The 26293-nt window shown below is 38.7% G+C and overlaps 1 protein-coding gene across 8 annotated transcripts in view; it reads right to left on the reverse strand.

The window, feature by feature from the left end:
- LOC128684174 (patched domain-containing protein 3-like) overlaps positions 1-26293 on the reverse strand; it is a 167339-nt gene that overhangs the window by 54821 nt on the left and 86225 nt on the right. For 7 of the 8 annotated variants that reach the window (XM_070095142.1, XM_070095110.1, XM_070095140.1 and 4 more), the window contains 2 exons: positions 15145-17847; positions 7502-7766 (listed from right to left, as the gene is read on the reverse strand). In XM_070095142.1, coding sequence (XP_069951243.1) covers positions 7502-7766; positions 15145-17823 — 2944 coding nt within the window. In that variant the 5' untranslated portion in view covers positions 17824-17847. Of the gene's footprint in view, positions 1-4744; positions 6795-7501; positions 7767-15144; positions 17848-26293 lie in introns of those variants that run through there. The other variant, XM_053770307.2, reaches the window with a different exon arrangement.

The following is a 26293-nucleotide window of genomic DNA, read 5'->3' on the forward strand; positions in this document are numbered from 1 at the left end:
ACAGATCGTCAGGTCCCAAGTATCATTTGTCTCCATTCACTCCTATCTAACACGCTCATGCACGCTTGTTGGAAGTCCAAGCCCCTCGCCCACAAAACCTCCTTTACCCCCTCTTTTCAACCCTTTCGAGGACGACCCCTACCTATCCTTCCTTCCCCTATAGATTTATATGCTTTCCATGTCATTCTACTTTGATCCATTCTCTCTAAATGATAAAACCACCTCAACAACCCCTCTTCTGCCCTCTGACTAATACTTTTATTAACTCCACACCTTCTCCTAATTTCCACACTCCAAATTTTCTGCATAATATTTACACCACACATTGCCCTTAGACAGGACATCTCCACTGCCTCCAACCGTCTCCTCGCTGCTGCATTTACCACCCAAGCTTCACATCCATATAAGAGTGTTGGCACTACTATACAGTGGACCCCCGGTTAACGATTTTAATCCGTGCAAGAGGGCTCATCGTTATGCGAAATAATCGTTATGCGAATGAATTTTCCCCATAAGAAATAATGGAAATAAAATTAATCCGTGCAAGACGCCCAAAAGTATGAAAAAAATTTTTTTTTACCACATGAAATGTTAATTTTAATACACACAAACTGAAAAAGGCATGCACAATTACATGACACTTACTTTTATTGAAGATCTGGTGATGATTGATGGGATGGGAGGAGGGGAGAGCATTATCTTCTTACTGTTTAGAAGGGGAATCCCCTTCCATTAGGACTTGAGGTAGCAAGTCCTTTTCTGGGGTTACTTCCCTTCTTCTTTTAATGCCACTAGGACCAGCTTGAGAGTCACTGGACCTCTGTCGCACAACAAATCTGTCCATAGAGCTCTGTACCTCCCGTTCCTTCAAGACTTTCCTAAAATGGGCCATAACATTGTCATTGAAATAGTCACAAGCACGGCTTGCAACAGCTGTGTCAGGGTGATTTTCATCTATAAAGGTTTGCAGTTCAACCCACTCTGCACACATTTCCTTAATCTTTGAAGTAGGCACAATGGATTCCACAACTGGCATAAGCTTCTCAGGGTTAGCCCCAAACCCTTCAAAATCTTTCTTAATTTCCATACTAATTCTCACCCTTTTTACCACAGGGTTGGCACTAGAAGCTTTCTTGGGGCCCATGGTCACTTATTTTCCAGAAACAGCACCGAAAATACTGTAATAATACGAAATATTCCGAGTGTATGCTTGGATGTTACCGCGGAGGCTGGCTGGTAAACAATGGGACGGAGCGGCACATGTGAGGCTGGCTGAGGGCACATTGGACGCGTCTCGGACGAAAATCGGTATGCGGGTTTTTAATCGGTATGCGCGGCAAAAATTTTGCGATAAAAGTAATCGTTATGCGGAAAAATCGCTATGCGATGCCATCGTTATGCGGGGGTCCACTGTACAGTGGACCCCCGGTTAACGATATTTTTTCACTCCAGAAGTATGTTCAGGTGCCAGTACTGACCGAATTTGTTCCCATAAGGAATATTGTGAAGTAGATTAGTCCATTTCAGACCCCCAAACATACACGTACAAATGCACTTACATAAATACACTTACATAATTGGTCGCATTCGGAGGTGATCGTTATGTGGGGGTCCACTGTACTTTCATACATTCCCTTCTTTGCCTCCATAGAAAACGTTTTTTGACTCCACATATACCTCAATGCACCACTCACCTTTTTTCCCTCATCAATTCTATGATTAACCTCATCCTTCATAAATCCATCCGCCGACACGTCAACTCCCAAGTATCTTCCATACTCCTCCTCCCCAATTTGATATCCAATTTTTCTTTATCTAAATTATTTGATACCCTCATCACCTTACTCTTTTCTATGTTCACTTTCAACTTTCTACCTTTACACACATTCTCAAACTCATCCACTAACCTTTGCAATTTTTCTTTAGAATCTCCCATAAGCACAGTATCATCAGCAAAAAGTAACTGTGTCAATTCCCATTTTGAATTTGATTCCCCATAATTTAATCCCACCCCTCTCCCGAACACCCTAGCATTTACTTCTTTTACAACCCCATCTATAAATATATTAAACAACCATGGTGACATTACACATCCCTGTCTAAGACCTACTTTTACCGGGAAGTAATCTCCCTCTCTTCTACACACCCTAACCTGAGCCTCACTATCCTCATAAAAGCTCTTTACAGCATTTAGTAACTTACCACCTATTCCATACACAGTGGACCCCCGCATAACGATCACCTCCGAATGCGACCAATTATGTAAGTGTATTTATGTAAGTGCGTTTGTACGTGTATGTTTGGGGGTCTGAAATGGACTAATCTACTTCACAATATTCCTTATGGGAACAAATTCGGTCAGTACTGGCACCTGAACATACTTCTGGAGTGAAAAAATATCGTTAACTGGGGGTCCACTGTACTTGCAACATCTGCCACATTGCTCCTCTATCCACTCTATCATATGCCTTTTCTAAATCCATAAATGCAATAAAAACTTCCCTACCTTTATCTAAATACTGTTCACATATATGCTTAAATGTAAGCACTTGATCTACACATCCCCTACCCACTCTGAAGCCTCCCTGCTCATCCGCAATCCTACATTCTGTCTTACCTCTAATTCTTTCGATTATAACCCTACTATTATTATTATTATTACTATTATTATTATTATTACTATTATTATTATTATTATTATTATTGTTGTTGTTGTAGAAAATACCATATATTTTCCAAAAATATTTTGTATGTAAATTGATGGAATATATTGTAGGTAATAAAAATGAATTTGTAAATAAATAAAGAGCCAGCGAAATGGGGGAGTGTCGCTGGGGAAGGAAACGCCATTGTTTGGAAATGGGCTGAAGGCACTGAGTGAAATGTGCATAAATTTTGTTGCTCTGGAGGTTAAATTGTGGTTGAAACCTCCCAAATAGGAGCAGAAATTGTTGGATTTGCAGTCCTGCATAACGTGAGCATTAGGCGAGTAGACAGGACAGTCCAGGAACCCCAGCTAAGTCATGTCTATTTATGGGACAGTCCAGGAACCCCAGCTAAGTCATGTCTATTTATGTTGGAATTCTGGCCAGTATTTTCTTCATATTTAGGCAGGGGTTTGTGTATGATACACCAAGTAATCTCCAGACAAATTGGCGAGTCTTATTATTATAAATTCTCCTTCAATGTCTATGTATTCATTTTTTAAATTTAACCCTTTGACTGTCGTGGCCGTATATATACGTTTTATGAGGTGCCGTGTTTGACGTATATATACTCATAAATTCTAGCGGCTTCAAATCAAGCAGGAGAAAGCTGGTAGGCCCACATGTGAGAGAATGGGTCTGTGTGGTCAGTGTGCACCATATAAAAAAAATCCTGGAGCACGCAGTGCATAATGAGAAAAAAAAAACTCCGACCATTTTTTTTAATTAAAATGCCAACTTTGTGGTCTATTTTCGTATAGTATTTATGGTTGTATTCTCGTTTTCTTGGTCTCATTTGATAGAATGGAAAACATATTACAGAAATAGAGGTGATTTTGATTGATTTTACTATAAAAAGAACCTAGAAATGGAGCTCAAAGTAGGGGAAATGTTTGATTTTTGCCAATGTTCAAAAGTAAACAAATGATGCCATTGTCCAATAAATGTCCAACTAGCCATTCTAATATGCAGTCATGAATGGGTTGATGTTATTTATACAGTTATTACAGCATTGCAGTAGTCTGCATAATAGTAAGTCTAATATTTTTTGTTTGAATAAAAATTCAAAATAGAAAGCAAGAGTAATATCAGAAGGGCCTGGAGACGTGACTGATGAACAAAGAAAATGTTATTTTAGAGCCAGGAATGTCTGCATTGTTCATTCTGGACCTTATTTTGAAATTGTCATATTTTTTAGTTTTCGTGAAATTGGCCAAATTGCAAATTTCTGACCACATTATTAGGTAGTTGAAATCAGTAAATGGGCAGTTTCTTGTATTCAATCGATAGAAAAAATGAAGTTCTAAAGAAATAGCTATGAGTTTGGGCGACTGGAACAATGGAATTAGCCGAAAATAGGGCTCAAAGTGGGCGAAATCGCCGATTTGTAAACAGCGCCGAGGTCGCTAACTTCGCGAGAGCATAATTCCGTCAGTTTTCCATCAAATTTCGTTTTTTTGGTGTCATTACAATCGGGAAAAGATTCTCTATCATTTCATAAGAAAAAATAATTTTTTTTTTTTTTAAATTTTGCGACACCAGGAGACACCTCAGGATTGGGGGTTGCGACAGTCAAAGGGTTAATATACAGTCCACATATTTATATTAATGTTTACCAGAATTCCTGGTAATGTATATTTCATTTGAAATTAATATAGGTCCAGAGTGGCTTGTGGAGATATGACAGTAGGTATCGAAGGGGGACATTTTTGCGACCTAAGTGTCCTAAAATTCCTATATGTCTCTGTAACCTTGATAAAGAATAATTATCTTTGTTACTTTTAAAAAATTACTGGTATATATCTAATGAGATTCATCCAAGTAAATTTAATTTTCCACAATTATTATAATGATAGAGCTTCAGTTCCGAAAATTAATAATAATAATAATAATAATAATAATAGAACTTCAATTCCCTAAATTAATAATAATCATAATAATAATAATAATAATAATAATAATAATAATAATAATAATACAATACTACTACTAATTATTATTATAATGATAGAGCTTCAGTTCCCTAAATTAATAATAATAATATTGTATAATATGTACATAATAATAATTCAGATTGCTTCTGCTAGTTGGCACAGCTGGTAAGCAGTAAACATGTTTATATCCATGCGGGGGCAGTTCTCTCATGCTTGTTTGCATTTTTTTACAGTCATTTGGCCAAATTTCTTTTTCCTAACCATGAGTCCTAGTGATCTATTGCAGTTAGCCTCAAAAATACTCCATTTTCTCTTACAGTAAGAACATGGGAAGATACTATAGTCAAATTTTATTCATTCTAGAGTATATATCATGTTTCTCTGCTAATTATATTGTTTATTATGTCATATTAGATGAATTATGATAGATAAATAAACCATACAGTTGATAATAGTGTCATATTCAAGTATTTTTTCTCATCTCTCCAGAGTGCTGGAATGAATTAATAGCTTTTCAATTAATTTAAATGAGGAAAATTAATTTGATATACGAGTAAATTGAGTTACGAGCTAGCTCCTGGAATGGATTAAACTTGTAAGTCAAGGTTCCACTGTACATTGTTTCAGTGTTTTCCTTATGAAACCAGTGATCTAGTGCAGTCAGCCTCATAAACACTCCATTTTCTCTTATAATAAGAGCATGGGAAAATAGAGCGGGAGCGGGAATGGCTGCCGCTGCCACCACTAGTCACATAATGACATATTTTATTCATTCTAGAGTACATATCATGTTTATATATTACCTATATTTTTATTATGTCATATTAGATGAATTGTGATAGATAAATAAGCATCATATTGAAGTATTTCATCCTGCCTCCTGAGAGCAGGAATTCCGCTGGAATGGATTAATGGCATTTCCATTAATTTAATAACCCTTAAACGGTCCAAACAGATCGACGTTCAAATTCGAAGTGCTACAAAAGTAGATCTACGTTTTTTTTACATATTTTCAAACAAAAAAAAATGTAGATAAAAGTTTTTTTTACACGTTTTCAAATGTAAAACAAAAAAGAAGATCTACATTTTTTTACATACTTTCATATGTTGAAAAAACGTATATATACGTTTGGACCATTTAAGGGTTAAATGAATAAAACTGTTTTGATATACGAGCAAACTGAGTTATGAGCTAGGCAATGGAACGGATTAAACTCGTAAGTTGAGGTTCCACTGTAGAAGATAGTTGTGATTATATCAGTACATGCTCCATGTGGCACGTATGAATCTAATGATCATAGCAAATCCAAGTGACCACTAGGGTATACATTTATTAATATGTTTACCTAAGATAAGTTTTAATTTCCATTGTAAATATTTATGAGACAGAAAGAAAAGGCGAGAAATCCTACCACATTGCAAAACATTTAACAGACTTTCATTTCACACACCTATCATAACATGATAGGTACCATATTCCATACTAATGTATTTACACTTGAAAACATATGGACAAGATAGTCATTAATGAGTTACAAAATGGCTGCCAGAGCTATAAGATATCAGCTATGAAGAGAGAGTGAAGGCATTAGACATGCCCTTGAAGAATATGAAAGAAACGGTTATAAAGATTTCCTACCACTATCAAGAGAGACAACAAAAGGTCTTCATGATAAGCTAAGAAAGAAGTGCCAAAGGGATGCTAGAACCTATTTGGATTAAGTTATAAGAGAAGGTAGTAAGTACTACAACCACTTAAAATTTCAACAAAATTAAATAATAAATTAAATAATTTATCAAAGAAGGGACACCAAGAGATTTGCTCTCCTCTTTTTGCTACATATAGATACAGCAAATATAAATACGTATTAACACATGCTTTTACATTACTATTAGTATAGATGACATAATCACTTGGTGTGAGTGTCGTGTGCACTAAAGGCACATCACTAGTGGACAACACTACTGATACACCAGATATAAGAGCTCATCCCACATAAACACATGGGAAGCCTACCCTGAGCAACATGCATTACAAACAAATACACTTATTACAAACTGTAGTGTAAGTAGGTTACATGGATATGGTATACTCAATGAAAATCTCAAAGAATTCAAAATTACTTACCTTGAATGATTCCACTCTTTTTTGAGACTGTTAATTCATGAACAACCAAGGAAAGGAAAAAAAAAAATAGCTATTGAAAATACATAAAGTAATTAAATTTATAAAACACAAGATGCACCAGTTTCAACAAAATCTATACTGGTTGTCCTAATCAACTAATCTAAGTGGTTACTACAGTCAACTGTCAACTACAGTGGACCCCCGGTTAACGATATTTTTTCACTCCAGAAGTATGTTCAGGTGCCAGTACTGACCGAATTTGTTCCCATAAGGAATATTGTGAAGTAGATTAGTCCATTTCAGACCCCCAAACATACACGTACAAACGCACTTACATAAATACACTTACATAATTGGTCGCATTCGGAGGTGATCGTTATGCGGGGGTCCACTGTATATTGATACAGTATACTGCATGTAACGAATTATGTAGAGTAAATCTGCCATTATTTTCATTACTTATTAACACAAATTACGTACTACTGAATACATTATTACAATATTAACTGACTCAGAAAATTCTAAAAATATTACTTAAAAATTTTTATTTATGACTTCTTTTGTCAAAATCTTTGGTAAGTGTATGGACTACACTAAAACCCTCGAAGGTGAAATATATACAGTACTTGTGGTTAGATAAACCCACAGTACTGTGCCTGACTTACACAAAATGTAATACTGTGCAATGTCACTAGGAACTATATATTATACAACTACATGCACTCCAGCCTTACCACTGGTGCCTGCTGAACTGAGATTTGTACTTTTATGAAAACTATTCAATGGTTCACTGAGGCCTTCCACTGTTTTAATTTCCTCCTCAGCACCATCTCTTCCCTGTTGCTGACAGGACTGTCCAGCCTCAAGACACATCACTTCAGCCTCTTCTGATTTGTCCTCATCATAGGTAAAGTAAGGTGGTGGGCCAACTAGCGACAGCAGAACAGGAAGAAAAACAAGTCCATGGAACAAGCCATAAAAGACCACAGCAAAGAATATCTGCAAAAAAGTTTTAAAATGTAAACCATGAAGGACACCAATATTGAAAAAAATTAATTATATGTAGGTACAATGAGGCCAGAGACTGTAAAAGAGATACATAAAAATATTACATATGAGATATAGAAACTTATTTAGCATACAGAAAACAAACATGAATGCCATGCATGATGTAATGAGTGAAAGCCAAGCTGTGTCCAATCAATATTTCACTGTTAATCATGGGGAAGCACTAAACCCATGGGAGGGACACAGTGCCTGCATAGCATTCGGGCTTGATCCAAAGAATGGGAGGATCAATCCAGTTCCTTCGATAATTCATCCGGTTACAGGTCAGACACAACAATGTTTAACCTTCCCGAGAGAGAGATTCAAACATTGAACACATGCTTGTGCAAGGACAGCACTGTCCACTTGGATATGTTATGGAGAAGATTCTTGAGAAGAAAATAACATATGCAGCTCTGACAAATCTAAATGTAGGATGAGAGAGAGGATATACAGCGGAACCCCGAGTTTCGGCCGCTTCGAGTTTAGATCACTTTTTTTGGCTAAATTTTGTCCCGAGTTTTGCCCTGTGCCCCATGTTTCGAATGGCGTACCAGACCTATCCACCTGCCCATGTCTGTGCACCTGCCCGTGCAGGCATTGTGAGCCAGTCTAGCTTTGTTTATCCTAGAGTGAATATTACCCTGCGAGCTCATACTACAAACATTTCACAATAAATTCATATTATTATTATTATAATAAAAAAGAAGCGCTAAGCCACAAGGGCTATACAGCGCTGCAGGGTAGGGAAGGAAGCGAGAGTACTGGGCGGTAGAAGGGGGGAGGGATGATCAGTAGGTTACAGAAAGCAGCGGGGCAGGGAATAGTGCGGGGGTAGAGAGCAGCAAGAGATTGAGGTAGAAAGGGCTGAAGGTATCATCAGAGTTTGTGAAGTAAGTCAGTTGTTGTCAAAAAGTCAATGAGAGAGTCCGGATGAAAGGCGAGTCCATCAGCGAGAAGGGAAGGTAAAGAGAGACCAGCGGAGCGAAGATGACGTTGGAGGTACGTATTATGTGTAGGTGGGGTGGCCTGGTATGGTAGCCCGGCTGACTACCATACATACCACACTTGATTTCTTACAATAAATACTACTTGTCTCACCCTAGATTAAGACTATAAATATTTTAAGGTAAGTAATGAGTGCACTATGTGTGTATTTTACTTTTTTATTGTTTTTCGATGCCTAGTTCTATTGCTAACTTAATATATGTTAGTGTAAACTTTTTATCTAGTATTTGTATGCATTTATAAGAGAAAAAAAGGGTGTTCCACTTTACAGCAATTTCCGCTTTACAGTGGTAGCCTGGAACCTAACCTGCCGTATAAGTGGGGCACTACTGTATTAGACAAGAGATAACCAGTAGCTGTAGTGAAGTGTTACTTTGTACACAGAGTAAGAGGTTAACATGAGTTTGTGTGACTGGCTGAATGACTGACTGAACTGACTGACTTACTGAGTGACCTGACTGACTTACTGAGTGACCTGACTTACTGAATGACTTGGCTGACTTACTGAGTGAACTGACTGACTTACTGAGTGACTTGACTATTACATTATTATTATTAATTTACTGAACTGGAGCACAGATCCAATTCCCTAGATCAAGAGGCCCTCACCAGCATCAAGGAACCCTGACACTGGTGAGGGGCTCTTGATCTAGAGAATTGGATCTGTGCTCTAGTTAAATTAATAATAACACTAATAATAATAATAATTATTTTTATTATAATAACGAATGCCGGCAACTCAGTGCACTGTTTACCTCGCTGTGGGACCAGTTCTCTCCTGCTTTGTTTACATTTTTAAGTCATTTGGCCAAATTTCGTTTTTCTAAGCATGGGTCTTAAGAAAGTAATTGTGTAAAGGACAGTGCTGAGAAGAAAAAGAGGACGATTTCCATGGAATTAAAGCATGAAATCATGGATAAGCAAGCGAGGTGTCCAGGTTTTGGGTTGAGGGAGAAGAGGGGGGGGAAGCTGGCTTGTTACTCAAATGTTGGCTCGTAACTCAGAGCAAAAAATCGACCCTGGGACGGCTCGTATCTAAAAAAACTCGTACGTCGGGACACTCTTAAGTCAAGGTTCCACTGTACTGCTTCAACTTTAGGCCTAGCTCCTGGAATGGATTACGGCCAAAACTCAGGGTTCCACTGTATAAGAACTCAATAGTTTCAATGTTGGAAGCAATGCTTTTGTGAGTTATCTGTTTTTGTGACTGAACCATTTGAAATAAAGATGGGAAGCATAAATTAGAAGGGTATATGCAATTTTCCTTTAGGTTTTTAATATCATGGATGAGACAATGTTTGATATGCAAGATGGAGTCATTTCAATAAACAAATGAACCAAGGCACTAAAACTATTAACCAGATAAAATAAAAAATCTTGCTGAAGGTACAATTATACTTTTTCAAGATGTATGATGTTTAACCCTTTCAGGGTCCACAGGCCAAATTTCAAAGTGCACACCTGGGTCGAAGAATTTTCAAAAAATAATTTTGTTATTTTTCTTATGAAATGGTAGAGAATCTTTTCCTGAAGGTAATAAAACAAAAAGTACGAAATTTGATGGAAAATTGACAAAATTATGCTCTTGCGAATTTTGACATGTCAGCGATATTTACGCATTGGCGATTTTGCCGACTTTGACTCCCATTTTAGGCCAGTTATATTATTTCAGTTGACCAAATTCTTAGCTATTTCACTAGTATTACTTCTTTTCTATCGATTGAGCACAAGAATTCGCCAAGTCAACTTTTTCAACTACAAAATAAAGTGATTGGAAATTGGTAATTTGGCCAATATAATGCAAAGTTCAAAATACTCCAATTTCAAAATAGGGACCAGAATAAACAATACAGGCATTCCTGGCACTAAAGTAATATTTCCTCTGTTCATTAGTTACATTTTCAGGCTTTACTAATGAATTCCATTTTGATTTTTTATTCACATAATAAATTTTTATTCAAACCAAAAAACCGAAGATTTACTTTTATGCAATAATGTAATAATTGTATAAATAATATCACCACATTGGCGAACGTATATTAGACCCACCAGCTGGTGTGTATTAGACGTATGAGGTCATTTGTTTACTCTTGAACATCGGCAAAAATTTAACATTTCCGTTACTTTGAGCTCAGTTTCAAGCCATTTCCAGTATGTACTAAAACCAATCAAAATCTTCTCTATTTTTTTGTAATATATCTTCCATTCTATCAAACGAGACCAAGAAATTGCAAAAAAAACTATAAATAACATACGAAAAACACTGCAAAGTCGCTGTTTTAATAAAAAATTACGGTCTCAGTTTTTCTCTCGTTATCCACTGTGTGCTGCAGGATTTGTTTTATGTGGTGCACACATACCACATAGATGTATTCTCTAATATCTAGACCAAAATTTACCGCTCACAGCTTATCAGAGTGAGCTGAGCTCATGGCGTAGATCTATGGTTTGGACCCTCAAAGTAAAGCCGTAGATCTATGGCACGGACCCTCAAAGGGTTAAGGGCAAAAGCAAATAGTAAACAGAAATGTCATACATGTTCAAATAAGCAAATTTCAAGCCAGTCTTACAAGCAACATATTAAAAAAAAAAAAAAAAAAAAAAACTGAGTCACATCAAGTGTCTTGAATATTTCTTGGCAATGAATGTGTAAATATATGGAGAGCATAATGCATCATTATTTAAAAGAGAAAATAATGACAAATTAATGTATCACTAATAACCATGATCTCTTTTGGAAAATACAGTGAATTAGGCTATACTATAAATATTTAGTAAATACGTAGATAGAATGGGAGAATAACTGTCATTAAACTTTGCTGAAAATAAGAAAAAATTTTGGAGTGAGATTAACAAGTTAAGAAAGCCTAGGGAACGAATGGATTTGTCAGCTAAAAACAGTAGGGGAGTTAGTAGATGGGGAGATGGACGTACTGGGTAGATGGCAGGAATATTCTGAGGAACTTTTAAATGTTGATGAAGAAAGAGAGGCGGTACTTTCATGCACTGGCCAGGGAGGTATAACATCTTTTAGGAGTGAAGAAAAGCAAGATGTGAGTGTGGGGTAGGGGTGTGAGACATTATGTAGAATTAAAGGGGGGTAAAGGAGCTGGAACTTATGGGATCATGACAGAAATGTTAAAAGCAGGGGGGGGGGGGGGGATATAGTGTTGGAGTGGTTGGTATTTTTGTTTAATAAATGTATGAAAGAGGGGCAGGTACCTAGGGACTGGTACTATGCATGCATAGTTCCTTTATATAAAGGGAAGGGGGACAAAAGAGATTGTAAAAATATAAGGGAATAAGCTTACTGAGTATACCAGGTAAAGTGTATGGTAGGGTTATTATTGAAAAAATTAGAGGTAAGACAGGGAGCAGGATTATAGATGAGCAAGGAGGTTTTAGAGTGGGTAGTGGATGTATAAGTCAAGTGTTTACACTGAAGCATATATGTGAACAGCATTAAGATAAAGGTAGAAAAGTTTTCATTGCATTTATGGATTTAGAAAAGGCATATGACAGAGTGGATAGGGGAACAATGTGGCAAATGTTGCAAGTGTATGGAATAGGTAGTAAATTACTAAATGCTGTTAGGAGTTTTTATGAGGATAGTGAGGCTTAGGTTAGGGTGTGTAGGAGAGGGGGAGATTACTTCCCGGTAAAAGTAGGTCTTAGACAGGGATGTGTAATGTCACCATGGTTGTTTATAGATGGGGTTGTAAAAGAAATAAATGCTAGGGTGTTGGGGAGAGGGGTGGGATTAAATTATGGGGAATCAAATACAAAATGGAAGTTGACACAGTTACTTTTTGCTGATGATACTGTGCTTTTGGGAGATTTTAAAGAAAAGTTACAAAGGTTAGTGGACGGGTTTGGGAGGGTGTGTAAAGGTAGAAAGCTGAAAGTGAACATATAAGAGGAAGGTGATGAGGATATCAAATGATTTAGATAAAGTTTAATTGGATATCACATTGGAGAGAGGGAGTATGGAAGAAGTGAATGTTTTCAGATATCTGGAGGCTGACTTGTCAGTGGATGGGTTTCTGAAGGATGAGGTTAACCATAGAATTGAAGGAAAAAAGGCGAGTGGTGCGTTGAGGTATCTGTGGAGACAAAACACGTTATCCATGGAGGCAAAGAAGGGAATGTATGAAAGTATAGTGGTACCAACACTCTTATATGGGTGTGAAGCTTGGGTTGTAAATGCTGCAGCAAGGAGGTGGTTGGAGGCAGTGGAGATGTCCTGTCTAAGGGCAATGTGTGGTGTAAATATTATGCAGAGAATTCACAGTGTGGAAATTAGGTGTGGAGTTACTAAAACTATTAGTCAGAGGGCTGAAGAGGGGTTGAGGTGGTTTGGTCATTTAGAAAGAATGGAACAAAGTAGAATGACTTGGAGAGCATATAAATCTATAGGGAAAGGAAGGCGGGGTAGGGATAGTCCTCAAAAAGGTTGGAGGGAGGGGTAAAGGAGATTTTGTGACATGGGGGGGGGGGATGAGGCTTGGATTTCCAGCAAGCATGTGTGGGCATCTTAGATAAGAGTGAATGTGAATGGAGACGCATGGTTTTTGGGACCTGACGAGCTGTTGGAGCGTGAGCATGGTAATATTTTTGTGAAGGGATTCAAGGAAATCGGTTAGCCAGACTCGAGTCCTGAAAATGGGAAGTACAATGCCTGCACTTTAAAGGAGGGGTTTGGGAGTGACTATCTAAACTGTTTTATCTGGGTGCCTCTGCAAAGACAGATTATGTGTGAGTGATGGTGAAAGTGCTGAATGATAATTTAAATTCGTTCATTGTTTCTAGGTTTTTCTTTCTTTTGGGTCACCTTGCCTCAGTGGGAAATGGCCGACATGTAAAAAAACAAAAATCAAAATTGTCTTAAAGCCATCCTGGATTTAACTGACTGAAACAAGTCATCTCAAAGCCAAACTCATATTGCAAGGTTCTATACAGTGGACCCCGTTATCGTAATTAATACGTTTCTGAGAGAGTGACTAAACCTGAATCTGACGATTTCCAAATTCATTTTCCCCATAAGAAATAATGTAAATCGAATTAATCCGTTCCAGACACTCAAAAGTATTAAAAAAAATAATTTTTTTACATGAAATATACATTTACCTGCACAGAAAACAATGAGACATGCAGAATAAAACAATAATAAAATGACACTTACCTTTACTGAAGACTTGTTGATATCTGGAAGACAGGAGAAGGGGAGAGGATGGAGGAGTTACTATTGTTTGGAAGGGGAATCTCCTTCCATAAAGACTTCAGGTACCAAGTACTTTTCTGGGATTACTTCCCTTCTTTGTTTTTTAATGCCACTAGGACCAGCTTGAGAGTCAAGGACCCCTTTTGCTCAAAAGTGTTCCAGAGAGGTCTGTTTCTGGTTTATGTTAGGAACTGTGGCGGCAGCAGGGGAGTGTTGGGAGACAGGACAACATAGTCCTTCAATATGACACTAATATCAACTCTACGGCTTATTTACCTAGCACAATTCATCTAATATGACATAATAAACAATATTAATAACATAGAAACATGATATATATTCTAGAATGAATAAAATATGGCATTATGTATGTGGCAAGTGATGGTGTGTTGATGTTGTTGGGTGTATAAGGGCCACTGAAAGATAAGCCTTACATAGTGGTGGTGATGACAGCAGCAGAGGCAGTGGTGTTCTCAGTAGCCCTATATACTTCCAACAACATTGGAGGAGTGAATTTTGTGGTGTCTTTTTTCTATCGATTAATCACTTAACTTACTTGCAACACTGCTAATGCTACACTTTATCGCTTGCTGGCACTGTAGCCTCTATCGACTCCTGCTGCTTTAGTATCACACATATCACAGAATCATTGAAGAAAGCCCATTCTCCCCTCTCTCTCAGCCCTTTACCAAAGGGCTGGCTGGCACTAGGAACTTTCTTGGGGCCCATGGTGGCTTATTTAGCAGTTGCAAGCACTAAAAACAATGGAATAATACGAAATGTATTGTACGAATGCATGGGATCATGCTCACTGGCTGATAAACAATGGCACACTGAGTGTCGGGTCACTGTTGCTGTGTGGACGCATTCGGGATGAATGACTATTAGCGAGCTCAATGACGATCACCAAGCCAATGTTTTGACGAAAAAAACGTTACTATTTCTGAACATTACGAAACCTGACGACTACAAAATCCGGGGCTCCACTATACAAAAAACTGAGTTTATGAAGCAAATTTTGTAAACCCTGTTAAATGATCATTCATAAAGCTATTTAATTCTACAAGTTAAATCATGTAAGAATATTATCATCTTACCTACCTTAAAAAATGTGATAAAGACATGCGAGTCTGAGTTGACTAAGAAGACAAAAGCTAGGAAGGTGGTGAAGCCTCCATTTAGAACAGCTGGACCGATGGTGGCAACCGTGAGTCTTGCACGCTCATTCCTTGTTCCTTTCTTAGTCATAAATGTATGGCCTATGTGAGCAGCGTAGTCTACACAGAGGCCAATGGCCAAGACAATATCAATGCATGAAACAGTGTCAATAGTGAGGCCCCACCAGTGCATTAGAGCTCCCACATCCACAAGTGTCATTATAACACACAATAACACCATCACACTAGTGATCAAGTTTGCAATCAGAGCAAGTGTCACAATAAATACAACCATCATGGCAAGCCCCATATTCTGATAGAGCTCCTTTTCAATAATTTTGTCTGTCTCCCAACCGCTGTATGCTCGTGCAAAAGGCTGCACATAACCACTGAAGTTCATTCTTTGTACTATAGATTTGAGGTCGTCCATTGCTCTGATTTGCTCTCGTGACCCTGAAAAGTAACGATGCTTATATTCTATACTGGATGCCAAAATCTGAGGAGCTGGTTCTGTGCAGTTTAAGATTCCATCAAAATGGAAATTCCTAATACGGAATTTTGACCCGCTTGGACTATGAAGAAACATCCCAAGTTGATCAAGAAATTCCTCCTCAGTTTCATCTGGTTCAGGCACTGAATGTCCTTGTTTTTCCCAATAACTTTTGTATTTCAAATACCAACTATCAATTTCACTAATATATTCACTTTCCTTCATCTGTGTCATTAATTCTTCAATTTTTGGGAGCTCATCCAAATAATTCATTTTACCAAAATAAATAAATCCCATTTCCCCAGATGTTGGAAAATAATATTCTTGCTTCATAAAGAACTTAAAAAGGTAGGAGCTCTGAGGAAGGAACCAAATAGGATTAAACTCTTGTCGTAGGTTAGAAAGTCCCCATCCGGACACTGCTAAGAAAGCTGCTGTCACAAGAAGAACAAAGATCTTCACTGGAAATTTAAAAAGGAACTTAGCATAAACTTCACTAAAGAAAGTCTGGCAGAGATCTCTCTGACTACACTGGTTAGGAGTCCAGTTCTTAAGTTGCCAGCACCATATGAATCCATGACGATTATCTTCTAACCTTCTCTGGTCTAATACAAACCAGGCTACAAAGAATGTGGCCTGAAAGAAGTAAACAGCAGCTATTCCCACAGCAGCATACAAGCAAAAGTATCTCAGTGCTGGTAGAACTGTTCCACTGCCTATAGCAAAGGCAGCAAAGTCAGTTAAAGAGGTAACTGTTATAGAAACACCAGCATTCTTCAGAGCATATCCAATTCGTTCTGTTAGCTCTTGCTTTTTCTCCTGCTGACTAAGGTTGTTCCATGCTTGCATTATTACAAACATATCATCCACTCCAAGCCCAAGGAGAAGGAAAGGTAAAACATTGTTTACAGGGCCAAAAGGCACATCAAACACTGAACAAATTCCATATGATACAAAAATTGACATTCCAACACACAATAACCCCATCAGTGATAATAAGGGTCTTTGTTCAACCATATTAAATTTTCCTAGCATGATTTGAATGTATATAAACACTACACCAAAACCAACAGCCAAAAACTGTATATCTCCTATTATTGTATCTTCACTAATCATACCAAAGCTTGAAGATGCCATGAGATATACAGTTATATTGTCTGGCCGCTCACTCTCATTAAGAACAGCTTTAATAAGTTCTTTTTCCCAATGAAAGCTAACAGTATCTACTTCCATGCCAGTTCCTCCATCATCCACGAAACTGCCATCATTGACTGCTGTCAGGTTTATGCGAGTAATCCACATCTGCTTAGAAGCTCCTGCTTTAACTATTCGTCCTTTACTATCTTTTTCTACCTTTCCCAAAAATTCTGTAAAGTTTGTTGGGAAACCAAAAACAGCACTTATTTCTGCTGTGTTTACATCCTTGATGATCTGATCCGGTGTAAGGTTATTGATTATTTCTTCATCATATCCCCAGATTTCAAGGATGCTGTGTTCCATACATTTTTGTTCCATTGTCTCAAGAAAACCACAGTATATCCCTCTATCAAGAACAGTACTCCAGTCGTATCCATTTTTTTCATCATCTCGCTTTGTTCTCAGTGATGCATTGAGATGCATCTTCTGTCCTCCTGAGATTATATCTTGGTTCACAGTTCTCCTCTTGCGACTGAAGAAAGAGTTAACTATCGTTGGCATTTTGGCACACACCGAGTCCCATGTTGCATTGACTGTTGAAGCACTGGCAACAGCTTCATGGACTCTAAACATCTCCAGGAGTGCACTTTTGTCTAATACATTTTCAGCTTCATATATAGAAACATGAAGTCTGAACTCAGCTGGGTAGTTTTCCTTTTGCCACTCCATCACTTTAATAAAATCTGAATCCTGGGGTATCCAAAGTTTGAATGGGCGATCTTCCATTGTGAAGTTAAGTAAGCCTGTAGAGAAGCTGGCAGTAATAATTACACACAAAGTAATGAAAACAGCTGGACGGAGAGCAATGGCAGTACCATAGGTGTAGAAGGCATGCTCTAGACCATTAATAATGATTAAACTGATTCTACTCAATAAACTTTGCGATTTCATCTTTGCCTTCATCATTTTCATGGAGTCTGCTGTACTGCATGTCATAGTGCCACTCTCAGTCTCAGATTTCTGAAATCAAAAAGTATAGACAAATATAAGAATTATCATACATTCTCTACTGTTATGATACAACACAAATGATGTAAAAAAAGAAGTTCAATGTGTGATTCAGCTATTATAAAACAATTTACAGTAAAGTTTATTTCTTTGTAAAGGTTACAATGTGTAATTACAATTTTGATTTGCTAAGTACAAAGATAGCCACTATCATGCTGAAGCATTTCAGGCAAACTAATCCTAATACATAGTAACTAATTAAAACTAGATAAGATAATAGTACACTGTACATAATAACTATACTTAAAACTAGACAAGTAATAGTGGTTAACTGTTTTACAATCTTATTTAAACTTAATACAAGTGAGAGGTAGTAAGGTGGAGTAGGGTTCAATAAAATAATCTTGAAATTGCACACAAAATCTACCTTACAAGTAATGGTGCAGGTGGTAATATTTTATGGAATGGCAGAATTAAAAGCCATGAGGTCAAATAATGAAAGTAATTAGCAGATGTTTAGGTCGATTTGGTTAATACTGTGAGATAAGACAATTTTTTTTTAGCAAAGTTCTAAATTTATAAGCTGTCAGGGGATCCTTGACCTGTTCCTGGAGTTTACCTGGAGAGAGTTCCGGGGGTCAACGTCCCGGCGGCCCGGTCTGTGACCAGGCCTCCTGGTGGATCAGAGCCTGATCAACCAGGCTGTTACTGCTGGCTGCACACAATCCAACGTACGAGCCACAGCCCGGCTGGTCAAGTACTGACTTTACGTGCTTGTCCAGTGCCAGCTTGAAGACTGCCAGGGGTCTATTGGTAATCCCCCTTATGTATGTTGGAAGGCAGTTGAACACTCTCGGGCCCCTGACACTTATTGTATTGTCTCTTAACGTGCTAGTGACACCCCTGCTTTTCATTGGGGGGATGTTGCATCGTCTGCCAAGTCTTTTGCTTTCGTTGTGAGTGATTTTCATATGCAAGTTTGGTACTAGTCCCTCTAGGATTTTCCAGGTGTATATAATCATGTATCTCCCGCCTGCATTCCAGGGAATACAGGTTCAGGAACTTTAAGCGCTACCAGTAATTGAGATGTTTTATCTCCGTTATGTGCGCTGTGAAAGTTCTCTGTACATTTTCTAGGTCAGCAATTTCACCTGCCTTGAAAGGTGCTGTTAGTGTGCAGCAATATTCCAGCCTAGATAGAACAAGCGACCTGAAGAGTGTCATCATGGGCTTGGCATCCCTAGTTTTGAAGGTTCTCATTATCCATCCTGTCATTTTTCTAGCAGATGCGATTGATACAATGTTATGGTCCTTGAAGGTGAGATCCTCCGACATGATCACTCCCAGGTCTTTGACGTTGGTTTTTCGCTCTATTTTGTGGCCGGAATTTGTTTTGTACTCTGATGAAGTTTTAATTTCCTCGTGTTTACCATATTGGAGTAATTGAAATTTCTCATCGTTGAACTTCATAGTTTTCTGCAGCCCATTGAAAGATTTGGTTGATGTCCGCCTGGAGCATTGCAGTGTCTGCAATGGAAGACACTGTCATGCAGATTCGGGTGTCATCTGCAAAGGAAGACACGGTGCTGTGGCTGACATCCTTGTCTATGTCAGATATGAGGATGAGAAACAAGATGGGAGCGAGTACTGTGTCTTATGGAACAGAGCTTTTCACCGTAGCTGCCTCGGACTTTACTCTGTTGACTACTACTCTTGGTGTTCTGTTTGTGAGGAAATTATAGATCCAACTACCAATTTTTCCTGTTATTCCTTTAGCACGCATTTTGTGCGCTATTACGCCATGGTCACACTTGTCGAAGGCTTTTGCAAAGTCTGTATATACAGTGGACCCCCGGTTTACGATCAGCTCCCAATGCGATTAATTATGAAAGTGTATTTATGTAAGTGTGTTTGTATGTGTATGTTTGGGGGTCTGAAATGGACTAATCTAATTCACAATATTCCTTACGGGAACAAATTCGGTCAGTACTGGCACCTGAACATACTTCTGGAATGAAATAATATCGTAAACTGGAGGTCCACTGTATTACATCTGCATTCTTTTTGTCTTCTAGTGTATCTAGGACCTTGTTGTAGTGATCCAATAGTTGAGACAGACAGGAGCAACCTGCTCTAAACCCATGTTGCTCTGGGTTGTGTAATTGATGGGTTTCTAGATGGGTGGCGATCTTGATTCTTAGGACCCTTTCAAAGATTTTTATGATATGGGATGTTAGTGCTATCGGTCTGTAGTTCTTTGCTATTGCTTTACTGCCCCCTTTGTGGAGTGGGGCTATGTCTGTTGTTTTTAGTAGCTGTGGGATGACCCCTGTGTCCATGCTCCCTCTCCATAGGATGGTAAAAGCTCGTGATAGGGGCTTCTTGCCGTTCTTGATGAACACGGAGTTCCATGAGTCTGGCCCTGGGGCAGAGTGCATGGGCATGTCATTTATCGCCTGTTCCAAGTCATTTGGTGTCAGGATAACATCAGATAGGCTTGTCTTAACCAAATTCTGTGGCTCTCTCATAAAAAATTCATTTTGATCTTCGACTCTCAGTCTGGTTACTGGCTTGCTAAAAACCGAGCCATATTGGGACTTGAGTAGCTCACTCATTTCCTTGCTGTCATCTGTGTAGGACCCATCTTGTTTAAGTAGGGGCCCAATACTGGACGTTGTTCTCGACTTTGATTTGGCATAGGAAAAGAAATACTTTGGGTTTCTTTCGATTTCATTTATGGATTTTAGTTCTCCCCACGATTCCTGACTCCTATAAGATTCCTTTAGCTTAAGTTCGATGTTTGCTATTTCTCTGACCAGTGACTCCCTACGCATTTCAGATACATTGGCCTCTTTTAGCCGCTCTGTTATTCTTTTTCGTCGCCTGTAAAGGGAGCACCTGTCTCTTTCTATTTTACATCTACTCCTCCTTTTTCTTAAAGGAATAAGCCTTGAGCATACATCGAGTGCCACCGAGTTAATCTGTTCTAGGCATAAGTTGGAGTCTGTGTTGCTTAGTCTATCTTCCCAGCTTATATTGGTTAGGACTTGGTTTACTTGGTCCCACTTTATGTTCTTGTTATTGAAGTTGAATTTGGTGAAGGCTTCCTCATGACTAATCTCATTATGTCGGTCTGGGGCTCCGCGCATACATGTCTGAACCTCGATTATGTTGTGATCTGAGTGTATTGTTTTTGATATGGTGACATTTCGTATCAGATCATCATTGTTAGTGAAGATGAGGTCTAGTGTATTCTCCAGTTTAGTAGGCTCTATTATTTGCTGGTTTAAGTTGAATTTTGTGCAGAGATTTAAAAGCTTGTGTGTGTGTGAGTTCTTGTCAGAGCTGCCTCCTGGTGTTATCACTGCAACAACATTATTTGCAAGATTCCTCCATTTTAGGTGCCTTAAGTTGAAATCCCCCAGGAGCAAGATGTTGGGGCAGGAGCTGGCAGATTTTCCAGACAGTGGTCAATTTTTAACAGCTGTTCCTGGAATTGCTGGGACATTGCATCCGGAGGCTTGTAGACTACCACAGTAACTAGGTTTTGGTTCTCGATCTTTACTGCTAAAACTTCCACTACATCATTTGAGGCATTAAGCAGTTCTGTGCAAACAAGTGACTCTGTGATATACAGGCTAACCCCCACCCCCCCCTTTTGCCTGTTCACTCTGTCGCATCTGTATAGGTTGTAACCTGGGATCCATATTTCATTGTCCAAGTGATTCTTTATGTGGGTCTCTGTGAAAGCCGCGAACATTGCATTTGCCTCTGCAAGCAGTCCACGGATGAAAGGTATTTTGTTGTTCGTTGCTGGCTTTAGACCCTGTATATTTGCAAAGAAGAATGTGGATGAATGGTGGTATTGGTGGTCCTGGGGGGGACTTTTTTTCAGCATTAGTATCTGTATCTGTTGGTTTGGAGTGGAGGCCATCGACTGTGGTTCCACTCCAGGAATGACTGGATTTGGTGTACGATTTCTGCCATTTCCTGCCAGTTTTTTTTTCCTTCCTGGCACTAAAAAACGAGTTCCAGATCTTTGGGCCTTTTATGTGCATAGCGTTCTTGCATAGTGAGAGTTACTCGAGGGATGTTGAAAAGTGCCTTATGCCTTGTATTGTGGCTGTGCATTCCATTGTAACTGTCAAGTAGTAGTTCTAGGGAAGGGTTTACAGTGGAGTTTAAAGTTCTGTATATGCAGTAGGCACAATAAAAAGTATGTCTTGTATATTTAGCAAGTTGAGTCTTCTGAAAAGTGGTGGGGTGTGCTGTCTAGCACAGGAGCTGGTTATCACCCATGCAGCAGCTTTTTGTTGGATTATTAAGGGTCTAAGGTGGTTGGCTGTGGTTGAGCCCCAGGCACAAATATCATAGGTGAGGTAAGGATATATTAGAGTGGTACAGGGTAAGGAGAGTCATTTGTGGTATATAGTATCATATCTTGGAAAGGATTCCAACTGATTTGGAAATTTTCTTGGTAATGTGATGGGTATGGGACTGAAATTTAATTATTATTATTATTTTATTATCACACTGGCCGATTCCCACCAAGGCAGGGTGGCCCGAAAAAGAAAAACTTTCACCATCATTCACTCCATCACTGTCTTGCCAGAAGGGTGCTTTACACTACAGTTTTTAAACTGCAACATTAACACCCCTCCTTCAGAGTGCAGGCACTGTACTTCCCATCTCCAGGACTCAAGTCCGGCCTGCCGGTTTCCCTGAACCCCTTCACAAATGTTACTTTGCTCACACTCCAACAGCACGTCAAGTATTAAAAACCATTTGTCTCCATTCACTCCTATCAAACACGCTCACACATGCCTGCTGGAAGTCCAAGCCCCTCGCACACAAAACCTCCTTTACCCCCTCCCTCCAACCTTTCCTAGGCCGACTCCTACCCCGCCTTCCTTCCACTACAGACTGATACACTCTTGAAGTCACTCTGTTTCGCTCCATTCTCTCTACATGTCCGAACCACCTCAACAACCCTTCCTCAGCCCTCTGGACAACAGTTTTGGTAATCCCACTGAAATTTAAGATTACAGTAAAGAAGAAGACCTAAAAAATTTGCCCTCTGTGTCTTGATATAGGGATCTCATTTAACAATATGTTAAGAGAGACTGTTGCCAGACAGTATGAAGTATGTTTTGTCTATGTTGAGAGTGAGTTTGTTGGTCGTCATCCAAGTATACATCTTTTTAGCAGTTCATTGTTAACAGTGTTTCTAAGTACAGCTGGGTCTGAATGGGAGTAGACATATGTAATGTTATCTGCGAATAGAACTGGTTTAAGGAGTTGGGATGCATTGGGGAGATCGTTGATGTAGATGAGAAAGAGGAGTGGGCCTAGGACACTAGCCTGGGATACTCCTACAGCTACAGGTTGCATAGCGGAGTTGTGAGGGAAAAGTTCAATAGATAGGAGTAGCGAGGAAGTATATAGTAACAATAGTTTCATTGCTGGCTACTTGTTATGGTAGGGTAAGTCCAGCTCCCGCTATTCCCCCCCTTTTTCCCCCTCCCCGAAAGTGATAGGTTGATTGCCGGCTGCTTGTTAAGGTAGGGTGAGTCTAGCTCCCGCTATCCCTTCCCCTCCCTCTTTACCCCCCCCCCCCCGAAAGGTGACGTGTGGGGCTCCGGCCAAACAGTAATCACTCGACTCACAGCTCCCAGCACTACTGTAAGTACATGCCTGCTCATATTCTAGTGGACTTATTCGTTGAAAGCTTCACTTTTGACCAATAATAAACTTAGTCCTTTCAGTCTTGCTCTATGTTAAATGTCTTAATAATCACCACGTCTTTTAGGTATTGTACTTATCATGGAGAGTGATTTCTTAAGCAGTGGGTAACCTGTCTCTCTTTCCAGCTTGGAATGACAGAATGGGTCACCTGCCAACCAACGAGTAGAATTGAAGGAGACGGACTAACGTCCTGAGACGTCCCATGTTTTATCTACTTGCCTGTGCACATGTATGAAGAATCAGGACGTAACCCCTCATCATTGCAGCGGTAAAGAACCTGATTTCCTGTCATCTGGATAGATTATTTACGGCTATAGACTCTGTGAAGAACGAGCCGGTGGGTTGTCACCAACACCTGCGACCCCCTCCCCCACATCATCAGCAACGGCTACGATTTCAACAACACGCAGTGTCACCAACACCAGACACCCAAGTTTTATATATACATGTATATTAGTGTTGAATTCAGATATCATTTATATTTTTCATTTTTCATTTTCTTTAATGTAGGATCAATATTTCATATTTAAGTGTTTTATATTTTATATTTTCTAAATAATAAAGTGTTTATGTTTGTCAGTTTTTGTTCTTTTTCTATGCATTAATTTTCCTGAGGAGGAGCCAGCCTGAGTAATACTGACTGAAGTTGTTACAGGGCTGAGTAAGCCTTCACAAGTGGCGACCTTGCCAGAATTCGCTCGACTGAATCAAGATTCAACTCCATCACGAATCTACCATTGGAACTTCAACGCTGCATACCACAGACGGTTACCACCAGCCATGAGTAATCATTCAGTTCTAAAACCATGTCCAGTGATTGTAAATATGTAAATATATGTTAGAACATTAGTATTATACAAGATTTTGCATGTTTATTGTAATAAACAACAGTGGTAAACAATAATATGATAATAACTTTAGTGCGGTTATAGTGTTCAATACAGTGAGTTTATATATATACATTATATATAGTATTGGTCTCTCAGGCCCCAAATGTTAGTAGGAAAAAAAAAATTGGAAAAGAAAAGAAAAAACTATAAAAACTGCTAAATAAAATAATGCGCATATGTGGAATTCGTTGATGTTGCCGCCACCACGTCATTTTGGACAAACTTCTCGGCACTGCATCTCGGTAAGTACTGATCAGAATTTTTTTTTTTGTCTTATTACCTTCACAAAAATATGCTCTTTAATTCTGTAAGAAAAAAATAATTTTTTTTTTTTCAAAATATCTTGGACACTGGAGCACCACTTCAGATTTTGGCCTTGGACCCTGAAGGGGTTAAAGCAAGGAACAAGTTGTTACCATCAAATTACTGCCCAATAAGCCTAACCTCAATTGTAGGCAAATTACTTGAGGCAATTATAGCTGAAAGTATAAGAAGCCATCTCGATAAGCATAGCTTGATTAATGGTACTCAGCATGGATTCATGTGGGACCATTCCTTCCAAACTAATTTATTAACCTTCTTCAGTAAAGCTTTTGAGGCTGTTGATCAGGATAAAGAATTCGATATTATTTATTTAGATTTTAGTAAGGCTTTTGATAGAGTACCACATCAGAGACTGTTAAAGAAAGTGGCAGCTCATGGGATTGGGGGAAAAGTGCTGTCATGGACTGAGTCATGGCTCACCAATGGGAACCAGAGAGTATGCCTAAATGGGGTTAAATCCGAGTGGAGATCTGTAACAAGTGGCATTCCACAGGCATCAGTCTTGGGCCCGTTGTTGTTTATAATATATCAAGGATCTTGATGAGGGAATTAGCAGTGATATGAGCAGTTTAAAAACTGTAGTGTAAAGCACCCTTATGGCAAGACAGTGATGGAGTGAATGATGGTGAAAGTTTTTCTTTTTCGGGCCACCCTGCCTTGGTGGGAATCAGCCAGTGTGATAATAATAATATAATAATGAGCAAATTCGCCAATGACACAAAGATAGGTAGGATAATTGATTCAAACGAAGATATCAGGGAACTTCAGGAGGATTTAGAGAAACTCAGTAGTACCTGGTCAGAAAAGTGGGAGATGCAGTTCATTGTAGATAAATGCAAGGTTCTGAAGCTCGGGAGTATTCACAACCCTAGTACTTATAAGTTAAATAATGTATAACTTAGCCATACAGATTGTGAAAAGGACTTGGGGGTTATAATAAGCAGCAACCTTAAACTAAGAGAGCAATGCCTAAGCATACGTAATAAGGCAAACAGATTACTGGGATTTATATCAAGAAGTGTAAGCAACAGAAGTTCAGCAGTTATATTATAGCTTTATACATCATTAATAAGGCCTCACCTAGATTATGCAGCCCAGTTCTGGTCTCTATATCACAGAATGGACATAAATTTGTTAGAAAACATTCAGCGTAGAATGACTAAATTAATACACAGCATTAGAAATCTCCCTTATGAAGAAAGATTGAAGACCCTTAAATTACATTCACTTGTTAGACGAAGAATGAGGGGAGACAGGATCGAAGTGTATAAGTGGAAGATGGGTATTAATAAAGGGGATATTAGTAAGGTCTTGAGGATATCTCTCCAAGAGAAAACCCACAGTAATGGATTTAAATTAGACAAGTTCAGATTTAAAAAGGACTTAGGAAAGTATTGGTTTGGAAACAGGGTAGTTGATGAGTGGAACAGTCTACCTAGTTGGGTTATAGAGGCTAGGACTTGGGGTAGTTTCAAATTTAGGTTGGATAAATACATGAG

The sequence above is a fragment of the Cherax quadricarinatus genome, chromosome 4 (assembly GCF_038502225.1).
Source record: "Cherax quadricarinatus isolate ZL_2023a chromosome 4, ASM3850222v1, whole genome shotgun sequence".
Taxonomy (NCBI): Eukaryota; Metazoa; Arthropoda; class Malacostraca; order Decapoda; family Parastacidae; genus Cherax; species Cherax quadricarinatus.